This window comes from Lissotriton vulgaris, chromosome 4_1, assembly GCF_964263255.1.
Source record: "Lissotriton vulgaris chromosome 4_1, aLisVul1.2, whole genome shotgun sequence".
In the NCBI taxonomy this organism is placed as follows: Eukaryota; Metazoa; Chordata; class Amphibia; order Caudata; family Salamandridae; genus Lissotriton; species Lissotriton vulgaris.
The window spans coordinates 914,778,895-914,800,646 of NC_141691.1; the positions used below are offsets into that span (position 1 = coordinate 914,778,895).

The window sequence follows — 21,752 nt, forward strand, 5'->3', positions numbered from 1 at the left end:
CACCTGAGATTCTTGTTTGAAAGGCCTCGTAAAACATCCGTCATTGAGTGGAGTATTAGGTCTCGCCTGTCGATGCGCATGCGCATCGAGCAAGGCGAGAGTATTGCGAGTTATCCACTCTTTATCTGCACTGCAAGGAATCGTGGCGATTCCTTGCAGTGCCCGTGACTTTTAAGGTCAATGCGCATGCGCATTAAGCTTATGCGCATGCGCATTGACCTTAAAAGTCACGGGCGCGTGCATGTCCGTCTTCCCGCCGTCTCGCATTTCCCCTGTCGCACTTCTCCTCCCCCCTCCCCTCTCTTCCCTCCAGCTTGTTTTTTGTTTATTTGACCCGCTCCGCCCCCTCCCCTTCCCGCCGTGTCGCATTTCTCCTCCCCCCTCCCCTCTCTTCCCTCCGGCTTTTTTTTTGTTTATTTTACCCGCCGTGTCGCCGTGTCTCCGATCCTTTCGCTCTCCTCCCCCCTCCTCCTCCCCTCCCATGCCTGCCTGCCTGCCTCAACTCTCCGCCTCCCGATCTTTTCCTAGCTCCTGATCTTCTCCTGCCGGGGTTCCGATTTCCCTTGCACCCCCGATCGTCCCCTGATTTCCTCTTGTTTAAGTTTGAATTTATTTCCACGAATTTCTGATAGGGACCCCAAAGAGTTTCCAAGCAGATCTTCCAATGTGCGCGAGTTTCCTGGACTATATGTCGCCGTCCACTGTGCAAGATTTAAACCTTAGTGCAATTGTTTCCATAGAGATCTCTCTGATCCAACGACCGTGCAAGGGAAGTCTTTCTTCACAGAGATCCGGAAGGGTCGCGACGGTGCCTCGGTTTCCGGTCCCAGGGGCTCGAGCGCCTGCAGCCTCTGCTCCCTCCGCGCTCCTCGCACTCTCCCCGCCCGTGCGCGCGCTTATAGGGAGCTCGCGGCGGCCAGGCGTGACTCAGCGCGCGCAGACACCCACACGCTCCGCCGCGGCCCCTGAGGAACGGGATCGGAATGCACCCCTTAACCCCTTCGTGACACAAAGACTTTCATCCGCAACACCAGCTTTCACTATCGAAGACCAAGGGGTGTACGGTGGAAAAGGAGGTTTACTTGAAAAAACATACTTTACTTAATGTTTTTCGCACTCAGCGAGATCTCAGATTACCCAAAGCAGCTGGATACCTCAGCGGGGTAATGCGCCAGCTACATATACGTTCGGTTTGAGTGTGATCTGCAGGTCAAAGGTTCAAGTTCGAGCGTGACAGCTAGGGAAAGAACACCTGCATGTCCAAGGTCATGATCCAAGCTAGGCAGCTCCTCAGTGAGGTACCGTGCAGCTATATGGTTCTGTTTCCGGTTAGCTAGCTCACTGTTGCAGTAACCTGCAGTTAACTTGCGAGTCCATGTTCCAAAATCGGTGAGATAGCTCAGTAGACTAATGTGTATGCTGCGGAAATCTTTTTCTAACCTGTCAGAGCTGGGTTTGCATGTAGTGACGTAGCTCAGGGGTGACAAGCTCAGTGGATTTATGGACTTGCCGCAGAGATCTGCACACAACTGAAGTTCTACGGTTAAAATCTAAGTAAAACCGCACAATAAGGACGTAAGTTAGGTGCAGAGAATTTTGTAGTATGCAGGTTTAATGTTTCAATCTCAGTGACATTAACGTATAATTAATTGTATCAAGCAGCCAAGGAATTCGAAGTCGCACCACCTAAACAGGGTGAAACGCATTGGCTGCGCATGTATTGAATCCACACATTAAAAGAAGGATGCTGCTTCAACAATGAAGGCTTAAGAAATCCTTTGACTCCACTGTTTTTGTTATTATTGATGCCTCTGTGTCCGCATATTTACAATAAAATACAAAATAGCCCTTCCCTGCCCTCCGTTTTGTTTCAGCCCTTCCCTGCCCTCAGTGTTGCTTCAGCCCTTCCCTGCCCTCCCTGTTGCTTCCGCCCTTCCCTGCCCTCCCTGTTTCCGCTCTTCCCTGCCCTCCCTGTTGCTTCCGCCCTTCCCTGCCCTCCCTGTTGCTTCTGCCCTTCCCTACCCTCCCTGTTGCTTCCGCCCTTCCCTGCCCTCCCTGTTGCTTCCGCCCTTCCCTGCCCTCTGTGCTGCTTCCGCCCCTCCGTGCTGCTTCCGCCCTTCCCTGCCCTCCGTGCTGCTTTCGCACTCCCCCTCACCCTCACTCACCCTCAACCCCTCACTCACCCTCACTCACCCTCAACCCCTCAACATCAACCCCTCACTCACCCTCACTCACCCTCACCCACCCTCACCCTCACTCACTCACCCTCACTCACTCTCACTCACCCTCACTCACCCTCACTCTCACTCTCACTCACCCTCACCCTCACCCTCACCCTCACCCTCACTCTCACTCTCACTCACCCTCACCCTCACCCTCACCCTCACCCTCACCCTCACCCTCACTCTCACTCTCACTCTCACTCACCCTCACTCTCACTCTCACTCTCACTCTCACTCTCACTCACTCTCACTCTCACTCTCACTCACTCTCACTCTCACTCTCACTCACCCTCACCCTCCCTCACTCACCCTCACCCTCACTCTCACTCACCCTCACTCTCACTCTCACTCTCACTCACCCTCACCCTCCCTCACTCACCCTCACCCTCACTCTCACTCACCCTCACTCTCACTCTCACTCACCCTCACCCTCCCTCACTCACCCTCACCCTCACTCTCACTCACCCTCACTCTCACTCACCCTCACTCACCCTCACTCTCACTCACTCTCACCCTCACTCACCTTCACCCTCACTCACCCTCAACCCCTCACCCTCACTCACCCACACTCACCCTCAACCCCTCACCCTCAACCCCTCACCCTCCCTCACCCTCACTCACCCTCAACCCCTCACCCTCAACCCCTCACCCTCACTCACCCTCACTCACCCTCAACCCCTCACCCTCACTCACCCTCAACCCCTCAACCCCTCACCCTCAATCCCTCACCCACACTCACCCCCACTCACCCCCACTCACCCTCACTCACACACCCTCACTCACCCTCACTCACCCTCACTCACCCTCACTCACCCTCACTCCCTCACCCTCACTCACCCTCAACCCCTCACCCTCACTCACCCTCAACCCCTCACCCACCCTCAACCCCTCACCCTCACTCACCCTCAACCCCTCACCCTCCCTCACTCACCCTCACTCACCCTCACCCTCAACCCCTCACCCTCACTCACCCTCAACCTCATGCTAAAGATTTACAAAAAAACCCATAAACAATTCTAAAAGCACTAACTCTAATGCTGCGAGACCTATTGCATTTCTAATGCTTGTTTAAATACTGTGTACTCCTTGAAATAAATGTGGAATGACTAGGGTAAATGGGTGATGGTGGAGGTCTCTGACCGTAGGTTTGATCCAGTCGCGAACCTTCAGAAACCTGTCATTGGGTAGGCTGCTGTGTGAAGGATGCTTTTCCGGGAAATGGGGTAAGATTCTGACAAATCTGTCAATTGGGTTTGGTCTCCATCAATATGCAGGAGGACCAGCGCTTCTAAAGAAGTTCTTAAATCTGTTCCAGGAATGAAGATTTTTGCTTTCCGAATGGGCAATAGGTGGTGCCAGTTGGGTCTTGAAACTGAGGAAGTTGATAACGTAGAAGCTAAATGACCTGCCACTATTTACCAGACTCAGTTTAAATTCATGCAGGTTCATATTTGAAAATATAGATATCTATATTTATCAGGTTTGTAATTTTCACTCATCTAATTATAACAAAGTCAACCGCAACATATGGTATCGGCTACAATACAACTGTCTGCAGAAAGTCAAAAGTTGTAATCTGCACTAAGCACCTATTGTAATTGAAACACAAGTACAGTTTTATCTAGATTCCTTAATGAGCAAACGTTGATTTTGATTTGGGTTTTTTATTTGCCATTTTGTTACAGGTGGAATGATGACAAAGTTTTTTTTGTTTATTGGACTGAGTTTTGGGTACTGTTTAAAAATCTGGGTGTGGATGGTATGAGGTAGTTCTTAAAACAGTCAACGTTGTATGCACATGTAATCTTTAGGCACACTTGTCTACCATTCACATAATAAAGTCCATTTCTGCAAGAAGAACTTACGGTAGAGGTTGAAGATCACAAGAGAAGATTAAACCTTGATAGAGGCCGCAGATCACAAAGGGACACAAACTCAGCCTGACTCCCAAAGCAACACAAAAAAAGGGGACAGGGTAGGAATACTCTGACCCCTAGGCCTGGTGGTGGGGTCCCACAGGGACATCGTCGGGGGCCAACCCTTTGTTTTAAAAAAATAAAACTTTCCTGAAATTCTTGGCGGATCCGCATATCTGCAGGAAAAAAACACAATCACGGTTCCCAGTACTTTGGTTTTACTAACCTCCCCGGTGGGCCAGGTCCCGGGGAGAATGCTTTTTATATAGCTAGGGTGAGGTGGGGCACGCAACCTGACCGGCCGATTTCGGCCCCGGGAGCCCCACTCCTTGGGGCCCAGCCATAATACTAATGGTGAGGGGACTGCGCTGCCTCCTCCTGGGGCCATTAATTGCCCCGGGAACCCATCCCCCAGAGCCAGCTCCTGCTATGTCCCAGGGTGCCCATCCCTGGTACACAGCAGGCCATACTCCTAGAAGCACAAATAACTCATGAGGAGGTGTCATATCAAGGACCATTCACTTGAATTCCAAGGACTTCTGCGGAAGCAAAGATTTTCCACCACTTCACCCTGAGGTTAATCCTTAGTATCAGAAGAGACGACTGACACCAGCGACTGTTCCTGTGATAAGAACAATTAGGGAGAGAGACACACAGCGGTAATTCTGGTATACCTGGATCTCCTGTGGGAAGAATGACAAGTGTGTGATGACCTTTCAACTTCTAGTGGTAAGGCGCACTCCTACTGCCTGAATGTTACTCTGTGATAAAATAACACAATCACTTTTGGCAACCATACATGAATGTTCTACAGTCAATTTTAACATGCTTTTCTTGCTCCCCCTTCAATTATGTGTGGTTTATCTCCACAATCCTTAAACCCACTTGTTGAGACCATCATTGAATTTACCAGTCTACTCTCAGTAAGGAAAAGTTAGACTTGGGCGAAAGAATGCTCTTTTTTAAATAAGGTTCACTTAGAGAGTTTTTTGACTGTTAGTCCTTGATGTGCTATCGGCAAGAATTAATGAAAGAAATCAGAGTCCACTGGGGGATCCTTTGACTATTAATTCTTGCACTGAATCCTAAGTGTGTAATTTTAGTTTCTTCACGGAAGATAATGATCTTATTAACTGTCTTTTACGGTGTGTAACTTCACATAATTTGTCCTTTTGTTTTTTACTGTTTCTTCCGCTAAATGTTCCTCATTTAAACTCCAACTGTAAAGGTGTCCTTGAAGAAAGGAGAAATCAAAAATGCAATGATCTGGCGGAATTCTTCTTCCAAAAAATTAATAAAATCTATCTCTCCTTTCCCAATCCCCCCTCTGATTCCCCTGGCCAGAACCCGCACCTGATTTCAAACTCAACCAAATGCCTAGAGTCTTTCCCCCTGATAACTTTGGAAACCGCACAGATACTGGCACAAAAAATAAAATCCGGCTCCCCGTGCGACCCTGCCCCCCCAGGTTCGCTGAACCTTGCCAGCACTGCTATTCTCCCCACGCTCTTGGAGCTCATGAACTCCTCCATAATCAGTGGGACAGTCCCCCCAACATGGAAGCATGCTATGGTGCGGGCCCTGTTGAAAAAGCCTTCTCTAGACCCGACTAACTCTAGTAATTATCGTCCGATCTCGCTACTCCCCTGGGCATCGAAAATTCTGGAGAAACATGTCAATACCACTCTGACAATGTTTTTTGAGGAAAACCATCTCCTCGACTCCTCCCAAACAGGTTTCCGTACCAAACATGGGACTGAGACGGCCTTACTGGCTGTGACTGAGGAGGCAAGACGGCTCCTGGATCGAGGAGGATCAGTGGCAGTGATCCTCCTCGATCTAAGTGCCGCATTTGATACGGTGCATCACAAAATCTTGCTAACCCGTCTTGCCAACTTAGGAGTGACCGGAGATGCCCTGACATGGTTCAATTCTTTTTTGTCCAACAGAACCTTTCAGGTCTTCGATGGCACATCACGCTCATCCATTCGTCCCTTGGGATGTGGAGTTCCCCAGGGCTCTTCCTTAAGCCCTACGCTCTTCAACGCTTACATGAGGCCACTGGCTGAGGTTGTCCGTCCGCATGGTGTAAAGATCATCTCCTATGCGGACGACACCCAGCTGGTGGTCTCCCTGGCAGAGAAGAGCGGCCTCCAGGCGCCACCAGACCTAGCGGCTTGTCTGGAGGATGTAAAGAAGTGGATGATGAGCTCCTGCCTAAAGTTGAATGACGATAAAACTGAGCTGATGATCCTGGGCACAGCCCCCCCCGTCTCCATAGAGGCGAGTTGGCCACCAAGCATGGGAGCGGCTCCACCCCCCAGAGACAACATCAAAAGCTTAGGGGTCTGGCTCGACAAGTCTCTGAGCTTTAACACACAGGCCACTAAGATCTCAGCTACCTGTTTTGGCCTCCTCAGAGTGATTAAGAAAGTCCTTCCCCTCCTCTGCTTCGAGGCCAAACAGATAATTATACAGGGCCTTATCCAATCCCGCTTGGATTTTAATAACGCCCTATACCTGGGAGCCCCGGACTACACCCTACAGAAACTTCAACGCACCCAAAACTGTGCTGCTAGAGCATTGCTGGGCATCCCCCGGAGGACCTCAGTGAGAACCAGCTTGAGGACCTTGCACTGGTTACCTATTAGGGACAGAGTAAGATTCAAATCGCTCTGCATTGCCCACCAGACTTTCTGGGAAACGGGCCCAGACATTAATCGACCCCTGATCTCTCCCTACAGGCCGAATAAATCCCTCCGCTCTTCTACAGCATTCCTGGCCGAGATCCCCAGAACTCGCAGAGTCAGAGCAGGAGGTCGCTCCTTCTCGTATAACGTTTCCAAACTCTGGAACTCACTCCCTTTGCAGCTAAGGAACAACCCCAACCTGACCACTTTCCGTAAACAGCTAAAAACCTTGCTGTTTAATGCATAGCAAAGTAACCTCAAGAGGGCCCCATCTGTTTTTCAGCGCCTGGACGCCTCAGGGCAACTGTAGCGCTTTATAAATCTCAAAAAAAAAAAAAAAAAAAAAAAAAATGAGAGGTGCTGGGCTAGTGCACTAACCTGAGGTCCGTGTAATGGGTCTCAGTACCTGGAGTCCTGAGCCGCATTGAGAGAATGATAGTCACAGTCGAAGCGAGGGAGGCGCAGCGGCACCAGCTGAAGAACCAGGTTCCAGAGTTCAAGGTTGTATAAAGTTGTCTCAAAAGGATTGGGATTCCAAGAACATTGCAAACCTCCTGCTTCAGGCGACAGTGTCCAAGTTGCTCTGGTCGCAGGTGGCAGGGTTCGGAACCCATGGACAGTGCGGACGAGAAGCACAGCTCTCTCCTCAGATGGACTGACAAAGCCAAGCAGACGGCCACACTTTAAATATCAATTAGAAGACAGTCTCCAGTATGAAACCGGGGCAAGAAACAGAGGCCCTTAGTTAGTAAGCAGCTGTTGTACGAAGAATAACAGAATACGATATGCTCTGGCAGGAAAGGAGAGCAGCAGGGAACAGAGGTCTTTAATTGCTTAATAGTCTATAATTAGACAGAAGCTGTTATGCAAGATAAAATATCAGACTTTCTATCAGGAAACCAGGACTGCAGGAAACGGGGGCCTTTAATTGATTGCTCAACAGTGCTTGGTGTTTTAACAAAAATACCAGGCACTTGTACTTCTTTAAACAGACTTGTTTATAGTGTACAGCATGCCTTTTAAATTAAATACTGAGCAGAGATTACAAAATAAAGTACGTAGCAGAGTACATGGCAGCTACATAATTGGAAAATAGTGATGACAACAGGGTTCATACAGCACAGGCAGACGGGAGTATGACAGGACGTATATTTGGCCATTCATAATCTTAAGACAGAGTAAAGACCATGGCCCAGATGGCTTTACAGGTAACTTTAAAAAAACATTTCCGCTGCTTTTACTTCCTAAAGTTATGACTCTCTGTAACCACTTTACAGTCTTAGAGGTGGCTGTCACCCTCCGTTCATGAGACACGTATCAAATTATCCTTAAATATGGCAGGAGCCCTTTCCTTTGCTCCTTATGTAGCCTAATAGCCCTCATAAAAATCTATACAACTGTCTGTCTATACAGTTTAGAGGTTTTAAAAAAAAAGAATTCCAGATGTAATCCACTTGTATCAGTTGGGCTTGTTAGAGACAAGCAGGTACATAATAATATCAGGCACATAGTTCACCTGTTTCAAAAGGCTCAGAGAAATAAAATATTGGTATCTCTAGTTGATGAAAGGGTCTCTGGTGAGGTGGAGTGGGAGTATTTGTAGGTCTAGGCCCAAATTCCCTTAAAATAGCAGTGACTTTCTTCTGTAGTCTTATAACTATTGGATGTCAGGTTTAATAAAGCCCAAAAGGGGGATTAGGCAGAGCTGCCTCCTGTTTTGCCCATTCCTAATTCTGTAGGGTATCTAACTTCTTATGTTTACTATCAATCTCATGACGTTCAGAACTTGACATTTGTGTCAGAACCACATAGGTTAATCTGGTTCACAGATGATTCACTCTTGCTAGGTAGCCCACTGGCCTTCCTTCCAGCACTGATTTCACAGCTCCAAATATTCTAAACCTATCCGGATATGAAACTTAAATTGGGAAATCTGAAAGTACATTGTGTGTCGAAATTAAAGTTACACTGTTAATATCAGAACTAGCTACACCCAATTATCCTCTTCTTATTGAAAATCCCCATAGACCGGAGAAGATTGACCTCTATTGTTTTTGTTTTCCACTAAATAGAGCTCAGAGTACAGATTGATGTACTGCTTGCAGTCCTGTTTTTTTTCTCTATCAACTCATGATAAAATTATTGCAGTAAGATCACAGCTGAATTTATGGCATATATCTTTGGGCAACCCCTCTCCCCCCTACCCCCTTACCCAATAGTTCCCAAAAGGGAGAACGTTTGGCTTTGCTTGTGCTTGTTTAAGAAAAGATGGCAACCCTGTGGGCATTCATATTTGTAAACTTCGTCTAATTTTCGGTCAACAGCTGTCTTTGGATCCTTGGGTGGTGGATGTAATAAAATAACGTAACAGGATCCTTTCTGTTATGGACCCATGAAAAAGTTATCCCCTTATTTGGAAACTCCTCAGAGGATTCTTTCAGTCATAGGGTTGGTACTGTTCAGCATCAAATGCATCAATGGTAGTATGTTTGGGTCTACTGCCAAAAAATACACCATTTTCTGGTTTAGTGTAGAGACAAATGCCACATATCCAAAAAAGTTAGAAATGTTCACTATGGTTCAAAATAACCTTTGAACTTGTGAGGACGTAATCTGCTTTACTTTATTCATAAATCTATCAGTATGGTATGTAATACATCAAGTATTCATCGTTAGTTCATTCATCATCAAAATTCATCCTAATGCATTTCAACTTTTATTACTTTCTGTGATTTTATACAGTGAGACAATTAGCAAGTCAGGCATGTTTCTCCATGCTTCAAGTAAACTGTATTGTACGTTGAATGTGATCTTACCTCAGACTTACTTGCTTCTAGGAAGAAATGAATGCTTCTCTTATACTCCTAGATGTGAGACCTAGGAATGTCCGTAGTGAGAGTCTACAGTGTCTTGCTGCATGTTTTTTATTTATTATAAATGCAACGAAAGCTGTTTAAACAAAATTAATGCTATTGGATTGTGGACACAATATTGTTAATCAAAATAATTTGTTTCACTGCAATGGTTAGACATTAACATTGTACTCAGTTTTTGTAGTCTTGGAGGCACACCATCAAAACAAAGTACTTCGTTTTACTGTTCATATTGTGTGGTTTTGTAATACGATTGTCAAAATCATACTGGAAAGGTGAAATATTGAATTGCTAACAGATATTGAAAAATGAGAACACACCGCCATAGTTGTTCACAAGCCTTCCAGTCATACACCTGGCAGAATAGTTTCATTGTCATACTCCTTTCATCCCTACGTTGTCTCTAGAGTAGATAATACATCGATTTGCCTGGAAAGAGCATTTGCATTGGGAGCAGTCTTTCCGGTGCTCCACCTGAAAAAATTAGATCTTTTGGGCATGTTCCCCACTTATTGTAACACCTGTGCCCAAATGAAGTAACTGTACATTTGGAAATGTGTGAAAAACTTTGCAAATGTCTGACTATAACCAAAGTTACTACTTTGTGTGTGTTTGCTGCATTCGTGGTGCCATCTCCAATGGCATTTCACGGGTATACTATCTTTCCTGCTGTTACTTTAAATTTAGGGCTAAGGAAAAACTACATACTACTCAGTTGTAAGTACAGCTTTTACTCAGAAAAACAGAAATATAAATGTATCACTCTGGGTCTGCCAGTTTATGCAGATGTGCAAGTATGATGTGTGTGTGCAACATGTTTTGTGAATTGGGCACTTGGCTGAAGAGATAGGGCATTTTTAGGTCCCGCTGATCCAGCGCGCATGCGCTGTCAGCGAGGCATTTAGTCTGCGCTTTTGGAAATGCTTCCAAAGCGGTGACCAGCTCACCCTCACCGCCACACGCACAAGCATGCACTCGACATGCACATCACCTTTTTCGTCGCACGCGCGTGTGCACAACTGGTGGTTTATTTTTTTTAAATATTTTAATTCGCGGCCCGGCCGCGTAGCCAATGCCCCTTGTATTAGCGTAGAGCGGAGGCTCCCCGAGGTGCCGAGTTTCAGCCTTCCCACCAGGTACCCGCTCCTAATGCTTGTTCTTCATGGTCTTTTTCACTCTGAATCATTCCCCATTTCGCTTCCATGTATGCTTACCCCTTTAAGATTAGTTCACCCCTCTTTCTTTTCTGCTTCATATGATTCTTTTTCATTCTCCTTTCACACAGCCACGTTGACCAGCAATCCCTAGCTACCTTTTATCTCTTTGCTTTCTCTTCTGCCGTCTGTCTTCAGTTTCCTGTTTTTATTTACTTTTCAATCCTGAACCTCAAAGTCATTGCGCGCGTGCGCACAACTCACGTTTAAAAAAAAATATATTTTATTTCGTGGTCCGGCCAATCCTTGTTATTCCCCTGGTATTAGCGCAGAGCGGCGGCTCCGAGTTTCAGCCTTCCCACCTGGTACCGCCTCTTATGCGTTCTTTCCTTTAATCAGTAGTCGCTCCGCCTCCATCTTTCCACTTTCCCTACATTTTCTCTCCCTCCTTCTTCCACCCAACTTTGGTCGAGGCAAGAGCAATGTTTATACGCTCAAAAAAACTGTGCTAAAGAGATCTCAACTGCAGAACCAAGGCATACTCTCAATGAGGCTTTCAACTCAATTCAATTTCAAAGTCCCCTGCTTCTTCACCTGTTACGTTACTCCACTGCAAACAAAAAAACAGAACTTACATATATTACCATTTTTCACAATGTAACGCACACCACTCGTTCACTTTCTTGTGTTTTGGCAGCAAGGGACTATTTATTAAAACTCCTCTTAAAATGAGTCTGCCGGAAAATCAGGTATTTGTATGTCTCATCAAAAGGGGAAAATAATTATTTATTTGGAATTACTAGGCCCTGTTAAAGCACAGTGGCTGCTTAGTGCTGCTCTCCTCATTTAATATTTGTGGTTGCAGTGTGTAGCGTTCATCTTTCTTTAAAGTGGCAGCTTGTGGCGCCACACACTTATTGGGTATGTTCTGTTGCAGTGAACAGCCTTCGTGTTTAAAACACAGCGGCTGCTTAGGACGCCACTCTCTTTATTGATCAGTTACAGCTGCAGTGCACGGTGTTTGTTTTAAATTACTGTTTGTTTTAAACTACAGTGGTGGTGTGTGCCACACACTGTCTGTTGATTATCCACAGTTTGAGTGACAGCAGCTGGCTTTGGCGCCGCACAATTGTGGGTTATTCTTAGCTGCAGTGCACAGCATGGAGAGTATGTGGCATTGCAGTGAGGGCTGCGATTTTAGTATGATTTGGGAAACTAGGTTGCGATCTCTTGGCATCAACCCGACGTCCTGTAATTCTGGACACGGCCTGCGTGGGAAACTTCCTGCAAGTCGGTCAGTGCACATTCCATGCCAACAGTGCTAACTGGCCTTTCTTAAGAGATCCTCTATACTGAACACATTAAAATTCCCTGCATGACTCGCAATGTAAAGAAAGCTCATTATCTGATTTTTGGTTTAGACCTAAATCACGAATGTTGCACAAAATGTCGACACCTCGTTTAGCCTATATACGACCCCTTTGCTGTGAGCCAGCCGACTGCAGAGGTGCACCGGTATAGCCATTTGCCCTTCTTCATAGTGTAAATAATGCACAGACTATCCCTTAACCTAAACAATCTTGTCTAAATCGCGTAGCTGCTGTTGCACATTCCATCAAGCAGTGCTTTCATCTTACCTCAAACCCTCTTCCATTCCTCCACACACTCCAGGTCCAATCAAAGTCCTGCTTCTAAAAACTCAACAATGTATTTTCACCAACCCAAGCAGTCATTTTATATGGTGCCCACCCCCTCCTAAAAAAAACTACATACTACTCTACCCTCATTCACCATTTTAGGTTTAAATCTTTTTATTGGAAAACAGTGCAGCAAGATACATGGTTCACAAGCATTACACAGGTCAGCGCCCATTGGGCTCGGTAGGAGGATCAAAAGGGGCCACGGGGCCCTAGCAGTGTTAGCAAAGTCCGACCTGTCTGGAAAAAGGTAGCTGTAAACAAAATCAATTCCAGTAACTTCCCAAGGAAAAATCCCCCCACCCTCAGACCCCTTCCCCCCCCTCGATCCCCTCCCCCTCCCTCCTCTCGTCCAGTGCTCAAGTCTTTTCTCTGAAGGTTGTGTTTCTGAGCCAGTGAGATCAAGTCAGTATCGTGAGTCTCACAGATCTGTGGCCGCTGGCGCGGTAAGACGCAGTAGTCTGAGATAGGGTGGGCATGTAATTTCTGTGAATTCGGTGAGCAGCAGAGACCGGAATGACTGCCAAAGTTCTTCAAATTGGTCTCTATCCCCGGTTAGGGTGAGGGATAGCTTCTCCATACCTAACACGTGCCACAGCCGGTGGAGCCAACCAGTGGTAGAGGGGACCGCGGCTGTGCGCCAGTGTATGAGAATGTTTTGCAGTGCTGACCCCAATGCAATGGCTATTTGACGCACTCTGCGAGAACGCAGAGGATACGTCAAAGCAATAGGGAGTCCCAACAGGACGTATGCGGGAAAGCGTGGTATGTTAGTTTTGAAATGGGTGTCCACTTCATCAAGTATATGCGTCCAATAGGATTGGAGGTGAGGGCATTCCCATAGCAAGTGTACTAGGTTACCAATTTGGTTGCAGCCTCTCCAGCAGCGCTTGTCCTTGGAGTGGTCCATCTCATGCAACCGTTCCGGAGTGTAGTACCAGTATGTGGAGATTTTCGTGAAGGTTTCAGTGAGCCCCATGTGGTACACAGAATGACGTGCCCTGTAGGAGATCCCTTCCCACTCTTTGTGACTGAGAGCCCTGCCCAGCTCCCTCTCCCAGCGCTCCCGACCCGGGTTGTGGACATGTGTGGGTGGTGTTTGGACCATCTTGTAAATGTCAGAGATAAGTTTGGCATCGGAGGTGCGCGTTACCAGCCACCGCTCATATGGTGTAAGGCGTCTGTCCGCGGTCTCCCGCACCTGCGGCTGAAGCGCCCAGTGCCTCATCTGGAGGTAGCGCATGCGTTCGGTCTCGGGAAGCCGTATTCCTGCTTAAAGCGTGGAAAGGGGAGCACTCCGTCTGGACCGTATACGGGATATAAGACCCGGCAGCCCGCCAGGCGCCAATGTGCAAAGGCTCTTTGGGGTAAAGTATGGGTTGTCCACCAGTGGCGTCAGCGGGGAGGGAAAGGTAGTCAGCTCCTGAGAGCTGTTGGTTGTAACCCAGACTTTCAACGGGACCCGAGTTACGTGGGAAGCGTAAAGGTTTGCGGGTTTATGTGGCTTTGGGAGAAAGGGGACCTCTTATAGAGGACTGCCGCCACCGCCTGGTCCTGGAAAAGCCAGTGTTTCCCAGACTCCCACCGGCTCCACTCGACCAGGTAACGAAGTTGCGCCACCTGGTAATATTTATGCAGATCTGGGATGCCTAGCCCTCCAGCTTCTGGTGCCATCATGGCGATCGCCCTCTTCATTCGTGGCTTCCAGCCCTGCCAGATAAACTGGGCTAAGTCTGCCTGTGTCTGTCTAATCCAACCGGTGGGTGGTCGTAGTGGCAGGGCTTGGAAAAGATAGAGGGCCTGTGGCAAGATGGTCATTTTGACTGCGGCTATTCTTCCCAACCAGGAGAGGGGGAGATGTTTCCAGCGGCTCAGTTCCTCTCTGATCCGTTTGCGGAGGATAGCGTAGTTCGCTGTCGTCATTCCGGCGAGCGTCGGGCCAGCTGAATCCCTAAATAGGGGACCGTGTCAGTCGCCCACTGAATGGGGAGGAGACCCTGCGGGAAGGCCTTGGTGGAGGCGGAGAGAGACCAGTCCAATGCTGTGGATTTTTCCACGTTCATTTTGAATCCTGCCACCGCCGCGAAGGCGTCGAGCTCGGCGATGCAGAGCGGTGCGCGGATGCTCTAGGGAGATCAGTATGCCATCAGCATAAAGACTGTTGGTATGCACGTCGCCGCCAAACCTTATGCCGGTGGCCTCCCGATTTTATCGTATTCTTTGAGCTAGTGGCTCCATGTATAAGGCGAAGAGCAGGGGCGACAACGGACACCCCTGCCTCGTCCCTCTTTCAATCTCAAAACTGGTCGAGCTGTAGCCATTAACTCGCACTACTGCGGTGGTGGATTTGTAACAGTTGAAGATCAGGGTACGGAACTTTTCCCCGATCCCGACCGTGGCCAGAACTAGTTCTAGATAGGGCCAGTGTACTCGGTCGAATGCTTTCTCGGCATCGACTGCCAAAATCATTCGTTCCCCCGGTATGCGGAAGGCCTTTTCAATCAAATGGACCACCCATATGGTGTTGTCTACTGTCTGCTGTTCGGGGATGAAACCGGCTTAATCCGGGTCGATGAGGCCCGGGAGATAAGGGGCTAGCCATGCGGCCAGTATGCCGGTATAAAGTTTAAGGTCGACATTAGGGAGCAATATAGGCCTGTAGGCCCCGCATTTGTTTCTGTCTTTTCCCGGCTTCGGGATGACAGAGGGATGCCTGGAGGAGATCCGGTGGGATGGCCCCAGGCTCAGCAAAGGTGTTAAAAGGCGGGGGAGGCGGGGGGCCAGCGGGGTGCAAAAGGTTTTATAAAAAATGGCAGAATAGCCGTCCGGGCCAGGGGCTTTCCCTATCTTGAGCCGAGCGATAACGGCAACCAGCTCCTCAATTCGGATCTCCCTCTCTAGATATTCCGTTTGTACCAGGGCGAGGGAAGGGAGCGCGACCGTGTCTAAGTAATGTGCAGCTGCCATTACATTAGGGGGGTCGCCAGAGTACAAATCGGCATAGAAATTGCGGAAGGCCTCTGCTATTTGGGAGTCCCCCAGTGCTGTGGATCTGTCCGACCGGGATATCTCTTTGACATTCCGTTGTTGTTGTGCTACCCGCAGCCGGTTGGCTAGCAAGAGGCCGCATCTGTCCCCCCCGTGTAATAGGTGTGTTTGAGGCGCAGCGCGGCATATTCAGCGCGATCCATATCTAGAGCCGTTAGAAGCTGCCGTGCCACCATGAGTTGTTTCCATATTCGGGGGGCCCCCGTCCGTTGGTGCATTTGTTCCAGTTCGTGCACTCTTTGAGTAAGCTCGTCCCGTTTAATTTGCCTGGCACGGTTCTCCGCGGAGGAAAGGGCGATTAACTCCCCCCGAAGCACTGCTTTCAAGGCAGCCCATTGAGTCGCGAGGGTGGTGTCAGAGTTGGCATTATGGGTCAGATAGTCTTGGATGGTGGTCTGTATGTGTGTAACCACGTCCTTCTTGTGTAGTAGAGTGTCTCAAAGTCTCCACACCCTGGGGGGATGTGTTGTAGGTGGCAGGGTTAGTGTAGTGGTGACCGGGGCGTGATCCGACAGTGAAATGACCCCAATGTCAGTGGATGTCGCGAGGGCGCATACTGGACTTGTGGTTAAAAGATAGTCCAATCGTGCATATGTTTTGTGTGCGTTGGAGTAGCAGGAGTATACCTTCTCCCGTGGGTGGTTTAGGCGCCACAGATCATGTAAGTCGAGCTCTGTCAGTCTCTCTAAGCAAGAGGGGGAGAGTGTCCCTGCCTGGTGGGAGCGCTGTCCTGATCTGTCCAGGACTGTGTCGAAAACCATATTCATGTCCCCTCCCAGTATGATATGTCTATCTGGTGTGGTAGTGATGTCAGTGAGAGCTGAGTGGAGAAATCGGTCCTGTCCCTTGTTAGGGCAGTACAAGGAGCCAATCGTGAATGTGAGGCCGCCTAAGGCGACACGGTATGCCGTAGTCTACCCTGTAATTCCGCACTCTTATGGAGGACTTCCCCCTTGAAGTGGCGCGCCACCTGGATCGCTACTCCTGCTGTTTTAGTATGGCTAGAGGAGAAGTATTGACCAGGAAATTTGCGAGAGCGGAGTCTGTGACCGTCTCGGGCCAGCAGGTGTGTCTCCTGGAGTAGACAGATGTCCGCCTGCGTGCTTTCTAGGTAGGAGAGGACCGCCCTTCTCTTAACTGGGTTATTAAGACCCCGCACATTAAGGGTCAGTATCTTTAGGGTGGTGGGCGTCATGGTGTGTGAATCAGTAAAGCTCGGCTGTGGTGTTGGTCAGTTGACCACTTGCACGTATGGGGACGGAAAGTCCCCATGGGGCGCCCATCGATGTGAGCGGAAATGAGATCTTGAGCAAAAAGACATAAAAAAGAAGAGCACTGGACATTCCTCCTTTCCCGCCCGTTCCCCCCCCTCTAGCTCCCACCTCCCGCTCCACCCCTCAAACACCTTACTGCAATTCCCTCCTCCCCTCCCGTCCTCCCCTCCATCCACAACCCCAACAAACCCCAGGTCCCAGTGACCAGTCCCCCACTTCCCTCCACCCGGATCCCAACTTCCCAACTTTGTGGATACAGTGTCCCAGTCCTGTCAATCCAACACAGGTCTGTGGTAACAATACGTATTGGGGTGACATCCAATGGCGACCTCCGTGGCCCCCCGCCCGCCCACCCGCTTAGTATGCAACAATGCTGTGATACTTCCCCCCCCCCCCCCCCCCCCCAATCAGAGAAGTCAATCAGAGGACGATGTCTCTTTGGCCACTTCTAAAATGGCCGTAGCGCTCTCCTGTGAGATGACGTGGGCTTCAGGCTTGGAGCGTAGGTCCGAGGATCGTCTTCGGCCCACCGTTTGCCAGCCTCCCCGGGAGGGCCCCTGGGAGGGCCCCATTGGCGATGCGTCATCTACCATTTCAATGCCCAGTAGTGTGCAGGTGTCCTTGAGGGAACACAGCTGTTGTAGGGCCCCATTCCATTTGAAGATCAGACGGAACGGGTGTACCCAGGAGTAGGGGATCTCTTGTTGACGCAGAAAGTCCGTAGCCACTCTGAATGCCTTCCTCTTCTGGAGAGTGATATCAGAAAGGTCCTGATACAGGGCGATGAGGTGGCTGCGGAATTGAAGGGGTTGGTTCCGCCGAGCTTCTCGAAGAATTCTTTCTTTGAGCGGGAAATCAGGGAGGTACGCGAAAATGTCCGGTGGCGGGGCAGATGAGCGCCTGGGGAGCCCCACTCTGTGCGCCCTGTCTATCTTAACCACATCCGCGCTAGTGGAATTCTCCTTCTATGCTGGGATTTACTAAATCCCATGCTTCATGACGAGCTGGGCTCGTCATCAGTGTGCGAGGAGGCTACACCATGACGAGCCCAGCTTTTCATGAGCCTGGAAGGGGCTAATGACTAAGTCGGAGGGTTCTCCCAGTATCGCACGGAAAAGATCTTGTAAATAGCCAGTGACGTCCGTCCCTTCTGCTTTTTGAGGGGCCCCCCGGACGCGTATGTTATTACGGCAGGACCGATTTTCTAAGTCCTCCGCATGGGCCTGGAGGTCCATCTGTTGATCTTTGAGCCGTAGGACCTCCTGCTGAAGTTGCTCGACCTCTTCGCTTCTCGTTTGATCGGCTTCCTCGATGGCAACCATGCGCTCTCCTAGGCCCTCCACATCTCTCCTAAGCTCCCTAACCTCTCCGGCCACCTCCTGCTTCAGGGCCTTGAAGTCGTCTCTAAGAGAGTTAAACAATGACTCCAGGAAAGATTGTGATTGGCACATTATCTTCGGCGGGCGTTGGTCGCGATATGGGGACCTCGGGGGAGGGTGGCCCTTTGTCTTGTTTGGCGTTGCCTTTCGCGAGCATCTCCGGAAGTGTGCGCTCCCCTTTGTTCCTGAGACCCGCCATGCTGTCCGCTGCGCTTCTGTAAGATCAGTGGCCCTGCCCGTCTGGGCCCCTAGGGCAGAATTGCGGGTGTGTGGGTCCTCCAACCTAGTTGTCCCCGGTTTCGCGGCAGGTGACGGCGCCGGTCAAAGGCAAGGTCTCCGACCTCCTGATCTCAATGGCCGTTGATGAGTGGTCCTGGCGTGAAGCTACCGGTACGGAGATCCGGCTTCCCCCGCTTCGTGTGTCCAACTATCCGCAGGCCAGAGGGTGTTGGTGGTCGGGCAATGTTATATGGTGGTGATAGCCCCAGGACCCTGCCACGAGGAGTCTGTGAGGGGCTGTTTGTGCCCACTGAGGCAAGCGGTCACTGCATCAAGGGCAGGTCCCTCACTATGGTGCGCAGGACCCCCTAGTTCCACCTCTTTGGTCGCCCAGCGGAGGTTTGTGGGGACCCCTCCACTCTCTGCCCCCCACCTCGCCTCTCAGTGGCCCTGTCTTCAGGCGTGCGCTCCTCGTCGTCTCCGCGGTCTGTGGGCCTAGCTGGGCCCCTCGCCGGGGGCTCGATCGTGCCCCCCGAGCTCTCTGCTCCCACCAGCCTCGAACGGTCCTCCGTGTGGGCTTGAGCCCGTTGCCTCCTCGGGCCTCCGAGGTGCCGCCAGGGGTCCCGTGTAGTGCTGGCTCGGTGAAGGTTTTCCGCCACAGCTCCCCCAGGGAGCCGGGGCTTCGAGGGCTGCTCCTCCCGGCGGGTTCCGCTTCTCACCTCTGGGGGTGACGCGTCGGCGGGTGTTCTCCCCGCTACAGCTGTCGCGGGTCTCCGGCTTCAAGCAGGTGGGCCGGGAGCACGGCCGGCGATGCGACGTGGGTAGGCTCGGTTGACAGCAGGGAGCCTGGCCGGCTGCTGTTACTCAGCAGAGTCAGCCGCCATTGTGATTGCCCTCGGCAGCGAGTGTCACACCGCTTGGAGGGAGTACGGAGATCGCACTGGACAGGACCAGGGCTCACCGGAGCAGTTGTAGGGTGCCCCCGCAGGACGGACAGATTGTGTGGTGCAAGGGGGGGATTAAACCGCAGTATAAAGTGCGGTAATGGGGATCGAGACCGGGAGCTACAGAGATCGCCGTCCGGTCAAGCCACCATCTTGGCCACGCCCCCCCTCATTCACCATTTTAAATCAAAACGATACTTCAACCCCAAAATGTTAGTACCAAATATAGAATTTACTAGTTTCCTACTTTCGCAAACCAAACTATCCCTGTTTCTCATCTAATCCATGGACGTACACAGCCAAATCATTATTAGTTTTGCAGTTGAATATAGTGCAAACTCAGCCCAAAGGTATTTTAGCACTTTACTCGAGCAACTGCTGCATTACACAAGGTTGTATTCTTTTGTATTGATTTTTTTAGGCAGTGGAGTTACACAGGATCACAAGATTTTGAGCTGACGCCCAGACTCGAACCCGGTTCTATTTTAGAATCCTGCTTTGTTCTTTTTTTATACATTTTGTCTTTCCTGCTGCCATAATGCCCTTTCTACGAAACAGAAAATAGAAACAAATAAAGGGGTAGACCAGAAAACAAGTGTAAATCAGGGCTTCCCTGATTATACTGTGTGCTTTTGGGCTACTTGGCTAAAAGGCCTTAACATCGCCTAGACCGATTGATCAGTGACTGGGTGCAAAGTGGGGCATTATTATAATAAAACATCGTTGAGGTTTGTGTTTGAGTCTAAAGACTTTTCTAGCAGGTACCTTTATATCCCACTCCTATCGTTACACTCTGTATCCAGATGCTTTAATGACAGAATACAGGCAGAACCCTGCTTTATTTGAAGTTGCTGTTTACTTTTGAACGTTATGTGTGTTTACTGTGCATCACTGCAATTAAACGTTTCTTGTTACATAAAGCAACCGCATTTCAGTTCTCTGTCCTTATGTACTGTGCTGATGGTACACTTTAGGATGTGCTTTATTTTTTGCCGTAGTTGCATCTCTTCTTGTTAAGGAGAGAGATTCCGTCGAAGGCTGAAGTGGCTACCTCTAGGAACTGCAGTTATTTGGTAAATTAAATGCCGAAACTTCCTTGAGTGTCCAGTCTTACATGCGCTTATACGACCCAAACACTCCTTTTTATTATCTCTAGAAGCTTTCTTTCTCATATTTTGTTAGATGTAATGTTCATTTTTGTACATGGGTGTTATTTGATTGCCTTCTAAAAATTGCTAATTGGTTGATATGAGCAATATCTTTATCATTTGGTACAGGTTCGAAGTGACTCGTCCCAAATTGTCAATGAAAGTGTACCTCAGCTTCACACAAAAGCAGCTGAAATGAAACAGATTTATAAGAAGATTGATGTGCTAGAGGTATGTAAATTGATGTATCAATGTCTTTCTGTATTGACAAAATCCCCTTCTGCACATCCTCCTCGTCATTAGGTCATTTCACATGGGTGCTTCCTTAAACGTGCATTGTCTGTGAGGAATCACTTCTTTGATCAATAAACCTAATGTCTTGTATGCTCATATTACCTTGAGTAAGATCACACGAGAACGGATGTTTGTTGTATTTAACCCATCTGTAACCCCTCTTTTGTCTGAACCTTCGAAAGAATGGTGGTTAGCCTAATGCAGTGCTCTCTGAATGATTAATCTCCCTATAACTTGCTGGACTGCTGATCAAACTATGGTTTAAGCACTAATCTTTCTCTAACTGATCAGCCATCTTCACCGCAGCAGACCATGTGAATTACAATAATTGCCTTCAGTTATTATTGATTGTGTTGCATGATCCATAAGACGCATAAGGTCCTTACTTTTGAACAGAGTGGGGTACTTTTTATTTGTTCCCTAAGGACGTTTGTGCTACCCCCAGTATTGTTTTTCTGTTGGTGGTGTATAGAATGACGGAGTGTGTTTTGATATGGTCTCCCCTCGTTCCTTCAGAAGCCTCTCCTTCCTAGGCAGCACATTCATATTTGACCCCCTAGGAATAAGTGCAGCGCTGACTTGGCTGTGCTGAGTGAAGTTAAATATTCCTCTTAGTCTTGTAAAGTAAGTACATCTGTCTTGGAGGCTGCTGAGCCCTCAAAATATCTTAAAAAGGACATGCTTTGGAGTCATAAGAAATGTGCTGCCCTTGGAATTATTCAAAATGTGATTAATAAATAGTACAATTGGCCAGAAGATTATGTTTATTTATGATAATTAGCACCGTATTGTCAGGCTTGAATTTTTTATATTTCAAAGCAAAGTATCATAGCAAGAGTCCAACAGTCAATGTATTTGGCAGTCAAAAGCAAGCAGGTGTTCGAAGTGAAGGCG

General features: G+C 48.9%; 1 protein-coding gene across 1 annotated transcript in view; it reads left to right on the top strand.

Moving 5' to 3' along the window:
- BLOC1S4 (biogenesis of lysosomal organelles complex 1 subunit 4) overlaps positions 1-21,752 on the top strand; it is a 132,539-nt gene that overhangs the window by 43,689 nt on the left and 67,098 nt on the right. The window contains exon 3 of the mRNA XM_086965188.1: positions 20,694-20,795. Coding sequence (XP_086821314.1) covers positions 20,694-20,795 — 102 coding nt within the window. The remainder of the gene's footprint in view (positions 1-20,693; positions 20,796-21,752) is intronic.